Consider the following 6,000-nt stretch of genomic DNA (forward strand, 5'->3'; position numbering starts at 1 on the left):
TGGGAGCAGATGAATAGCAGTCCCAAGGCCAGGCAGTGAGAGACAGCCTGTCGGCATCATGACGTTACAATTCTGTTTATGTAATTCACACTGTTCCTCCCTCAGGTCCTGTGACCTCATCATTGATAACACACAGAGAGAGGACTGCATGACCACTTCACTGTACAGTCTGATAAAGGCTGATCTCGCTCACTGCCAGAACGAGTGAGTGAGTGTGTGTGTGTGTGTGTGTGTGTGTGTGTGTGTGTGTGTGTGTGTGTGTGTGTGTGTGTGTGTGTGTGTGTGTGTGTGTGTGTGTGTGTGTGTGTGTGTGTGTGTGTGTGTGTGTGTGTGTGTGTGTGTGTGTGTGTGTGTGTGTGTGTGTGTGTGTGTGCATATGTTTATATTCACAGTGAGAACTAAACAACATACAGAGGCACGAATACTCAAAGGGGAGTTGGTCTTTAGTGGTTTTGAGTGTCTATCAATTCAAATGAAGGGTCCAACTGGTGGTTTTACAGCCAGTTCCTCTTAGTTTTCTGTGTTGTTGGAAAACATAGTGGTGTGTATCTGGTGAGTCATACTGACACTGAAAACACCATGTGTCGTAACAATAATGCAAAACCACTTGGGAACCATTATGTATACATTAGATGGGCTAATAAGGGATGCTGTGTTGACGCCACGATGCCTCCATCTTGGCACTCCCTCACCCGTGTAAAAAATATTTTGTATTACAATTTTTTGAGATTACTTATGATACTGTCCCCACTACAGCAACAAAAAAATATATGAAATACATGTCATCTTGCCCTTGAAACATTTAATTGAAGTAGTGTAGAATTCCAATCATTTCTATGGAGGACTGCTCCTACTTGGGAGTGCCAATATGGCCGAACAGTGGCTTCAAAGCCTCTCAATGGCCAATACATAGTATCAGCAATCCAGGGTTTATATATATCATTGATACACAGCCACATCCAACTGAGAGCATGTATTACCTGCTTGGTATTCCAGGTCTCTTTGCATTGTCAAATCAAACATACATTATTACTATGAGATTTATAAAGCAGTTATTGACTTGTAATGGACAGCCTGTAGGCCTAAATGAGAACGCTCTTCTCATGAGTCTCTGTAAAACACTGTCTTAACAGTACAGGCCTTTAATTGACAGTGGGGAGATTCATATTAGAAAGTCAGTAAGCAAACCTATATTACACTGATTCTCTCACGGGTACCCTGAATCCACCCACAAACAGTAAAACACAGACAGACACATAAAGACACACACACACAGTGCCGGTTGTTCTGCTGACTGTGAGAGACTCCGTGTTTTCCTGTTGCTGTAATTATGACAGAACTTCAGGCTCCTCTCTCAAGACCCATAAATCCTGGGCAGACACACACACGTGAAAGGAAATGAAACTAATATGAGATGTGTCTCTGGTTCTGATTCTACTGACAAACAAACTACTTTAGCAACTCAGCACAGCTTGGATGGGAAGAATAGGTTTAACTTTGGGATCTAATGTTAATCATGACTCTCAAAGTTGAAATATCTGCTACAATGGCCAAGTTATATGAAACATCTGATTACTGTTGTCGTGGCTGACATGTTCTTAACACTTTAAAAAATATATTTGTTTAACCCCTCGACACACTGACATACATGAGCGAATACATAGCTGTTGACGTACTTCAACAAATATACAACAGTTGATCACTTTGGATATGCACTTTGACCATGCGTAATTACGCACAGGTGAGTTCACACCGCACGCACCATTGTGTACAAGGCAGTGCCAAACGACCTAATCTCCAAACCCACCGCAGGAAGAGAAGCCACTGGATAGAAATACATTACAACAGAACACATTCCGATAAAAAATATATATTTGACACACACATATGGGCACATTTAACCCGACTTACCCTGTTGTTTTTATCCGTCTCCCTCACCTCCTCTACCCCCACACCTTGTCGGATCATGATCCGGACTATCGTGGCGTTGTTGGTGCAGCACGCCTGGAAGAACGTCAGCGGCTCGGGACTCGGTGGAGACGGGGTCCGCTCGTTGTCCGCGAACACATCGTCCGGTGGGTAAAAGGAGTCGTCCGAAGCGATACTTTTACTGTCCGGTAATAACGAGAAATCGTCGTATTCCTCGTACTCATCCCCCTCTGACTCGCAGGACCCGAGATATGAGTCATCGTCTGATAAGGACGGTGATTCCTCGGTAATGGTCGGATGGACCTGGGCGACGCCGCTGGCCCCTTTGGGGTTCTGCTGCTGCTGTTTGACTCGGACCGTAGTAGAGGAGCCACCTCCGTCTCTCTCATCCGTGATCAGCACCATCTAACCCCCTAGGTGGCTGTCCTCCTCAGGGGGGAAGAACGGGTGGATCTCGGGCGAAGAGCACGTGGACGTTTTTTCCAACATCAACGCGGAGTATGAGTTGAACTTTGCAAAGAGCCTGGAAATGGAATGGCAGTGAAGGTTTGGTAACTCGTTGTGATGTGATCTAACAGGCAAACTGCTGATCCTACTTCCTTGAGGAATATTCCCCTGATAATAGTCCAACTCCAGCATCCCAGAGAGAAATTAACATGAAATCATATCGCTGCGCTGTCCCTGGAATACCAACCTAAACTACACCGGGTTGGAGCCTTCACCGGAGTCAAAAATGGATTGTATAAAACATTGAAAGTTTTTCCATCACGTCTGCAGCAGTGAGAAAATTAAATACCCGTGAAGTGCAATTCAACAGTCAACATCCCCCTTTGCCGACACGAAGTAAACCGAGAGTTACGCCAACTCTTGTTATGTCGTCTTCAGTAAGAAAAAAAAAGTGTTCCTCATTAGGACAGAAAACAATAGACACGCAGTACCCAAAGTAAAAGAGCCACACTCACCCAGCAAACGCGCAGAGTAGAAAAACAGGCACTCGATAAACTGTCGTCCCATAATCCGATTAGTTTCGTAGCCAACTCCCCCCTCCTCTCCATGGCTCTCCCCTCATGCCCTCCCTCATTTCGTTTTCGTTTGAGCAGATTAATTCCGCTCTGTCTGAAATGTTGACATCAGACATACTTTGAGATTATCATTTTAGCTAAATGGGGGCAACCCCATTGCAACCCTTTCATGAGACATTGGTCATCCTTAGAATGATTCATACTGCAAAAGCAAAGTAAAACGTCTGTGCAGTCATTCTGCGGTTTCAAATGTACATTTTCTGTTTATTGGATGATGTGAGACCTGTCAGGAAATCCCCCTACATTACCTTAGTTCTCACTGTGAATGACTCAGACACTCGGTAGAACAGTCACACCAGTTCAGATATCCATCCTTGATTCAACCGTACAACCACTTTTCACATTTTCACACTTGTAGAACAAGCCAAGTTAAAGTAGGCCGAAAACTGACTATTGATTCACTGACCAATCCATGTTTAATAAGGTTCCATCAACTCATGATGCCAATCCAAGACAGTGGTAATTGTGCTTGTTAAATGGCCTGTGGATCTGTGTGTCTGCTTGCTAGAGGGACTCTCCTCTCTTGGTGTATCTGACCCTAATCTGTCCCTGTCCCGGCCCCAGCTGTCCTAGGCGCCCGAGGCCTATGCAACCTCTAAATCAGTCTGCAGTGTATCAGCCCATTGCTAATCAGATCCAACAGGGGTGAATGACAAGGCTGTTTAGTGTTCAGCAGGCCTGTTTTCTCCTGGTCTTCCTGATGTAGTCAAGGGCCTGATGCAGACAAACATCCAGTGGCCCTGGCTGTTTTTTTTTGTGTGCGCGACAGAGACAATAAGAACCTGCCTGGTTCCTGCCATATAACTTCATATGTAGCAATTAATCTATCACTCTGTGTCCTCTGTGATTCTGACCCACCTGATCTCATATTGACTTGTGAGCCGCACCTGGTATAACCAGACAGCGAATCAGAGTAGAACCCCTGGGGGGTAAAGGACAGGTAAACGTCTGGCCCGAGCCCATGTTCTGAGGGTCATGGGTGTGTGACAGCCAGAGAAAGGGGTGTCACTCAACACATCAGCACCCGAAACTTTACACCTAAGCATATTCTGTGGGCCCGTGTCAATGCTCTATAGATGCTAATCATCAGTATATATATTTTTTTTTTCTATGAAGATCGTGCCTTTATAAGTAGATAAACTGACAACTAATATCTCATACTGCCTATATTCTTCATCTTTGTCAGTATTCCTCAACACAACAACAGCATCTTACCTGTGATTTAAACATGTCTATACATGCACTCTCTACCTACAGACCTCTCAATGCATGTCTTTAAAACACAGAGCCTACACAACACCTTAAAGGCATAGATCCACCCAAAGTTGTTTTCAGCCCTCAAAAGTGGTTCTACTTTGGAGGTCGGAAAATGTCTGTAAAAAAAAAAAAGTACATATATTTCTGAGGTGAACTATCCACTAACAAGCCATCCCCTCACCTGGAATACCCTGTGCTGCAGTGTACAAAAGCCCTCTTATGACTACTTAGACACACCCTGGCCTCTGTGTGGGTTTGAGTACACTGTGTGTGTGCGTTTATACAGGTCTCTGAGTTGTTTCCCCTTTTCCCATAAAGCACCAATCTGCTGCGTGTTAATATGTTTATCAGTAGCTCTTTGACCGGCAGGTATAAGTTCATTGGCCAGAGCAGAGAACACCAGGTAGACACTAAAGGAGGGAGAAAGCAAAGGAACGAGAGAGATAGGTGGAGTGTGTTTACTGCTTCCAGTAGCATTTATTCAGGCATCTGAGTGGCAATTAACACATTCTAATCACAGAGCAAATCCCCTTCATTAACATGACTTGTTTGTATGTGTATGCACTCACTCGCAGATGTGCGTATTTGTCTGACTGTGTGTTTACCATTTATTAAAAGATGGGACATGGATTCAGATACATAAGATGGGACATGGATTCAGATACATAAGATGGGACATGGATTCAGATACATAAGATGGGACATGGATTCAGATACATAAGATGGGACATGGATTCAGATACATAAGATGGGACATGGATTCAGATACATAAGATGGGACATGGATTCAGATACATAAGATGGGACATGGATTCAGATACATAAGATGGGACATGGATTCAGATACATAAGATGGGACATGGATTCAGATACATAAGATGGGACATGGATTCAGATACATAAGATGGGACATGGATTCAGATACATAAGATGGGACATGGATTCAGATACATAAGATGGGACATGGATTCAGATACATAAGATGGGACATGGATTCAGATACATAAGATGGGACATGGATTCAGATACATAAGATGGGACATATTCAGATAATGATGGGACATGGATTCAGTTGGGACATGACAGATACATAAGATGGACATGGATTCAGATACATAAGATGGGACATGATTATAGACAGGCAGATACATAAGATGGGACAGACAGGTCTTTGAATGAGGCCTCTGATTCAGATACATAAGATGGGACAGATTCAGATCTGTGGGACATGGATTCAGATACATAAGATGGGACATGGCAGTCATGATGGACTGGATTCAGAAAGATGGACAAGATCATAAGATGGGACATGGATTCAATACAAAGAGACATGGATTCAGTATATGGATTCAGATACAAGACAACAGATACAAAGTCATGGGAAAGATGGGATACTGATTTAAGATGGGGGATTCAGATACATAAGATGGGACATGGATTCAGATACATAAGATGGGACATGGATTCAGATACATAAGATGGGACGGTCAGATACATTGGGACATGGAGGTTGACATGGACAGAAAGATGGGACATGGATTCAGATACTGGGACATTTCAGATAAAAATGGGACATGGATTCAGATACAAAATGGGACATGGATTCAGATCCCTAAGATGGGACAGTCAGCTGGACTGATTCAGATACATAAGATGGGACATTCCTACATAAGATGGCAGAACAAACAAAATGACATGGATTCAGCTGTGGGAGAGGAGAGAAGACCAGTTC

At 43.6% G+C, this 6,000-nt stretch overlaps 1 protein-coding gene across 1 annotated transcript in view; it reads right to left on the bottom strand.

The window, feature by feature from the left end:
* Positions 1 to 2,931, bottom strand: part of ankrd33ba (ankyrin repeat domain 33ba) — a 29,663-nt gene extending 26,732 nt beyond the window's left edge. The window contains exon 1 of the mRNA XM_052483549.1: positions 1,912 to 2,931. Within this exon, the coding sequence (XP_052339509.1) occupies positions 1,912 to 2,334 (423 nt within the window). The 5' untranslated portion in view covers positions 2,335 to 2,931. The remainder of the gene's footprint in view (positions 1 to 1,911) is intronic.
* Between the last annotated feature and the right edge of the window lie 3,069 nt (positions 2,932 to 6,000).

The sequence above is a fragment of the Oncorhynchus keta genome, chromosome 28, assembly GCF_023373465.1.
Source record: "Oncorhynchus keta strain PuntledgeMale-10-30-2019 chromosome 28, Oket_V2, whole genome shotgun sequence".
Lineage (NCBI taxonomy): Eukaryota > Metazoa > Chordata > Actinopteri > Salmoniformes > Salmonidae > Oncorhynchus > Oncorhynchus keta.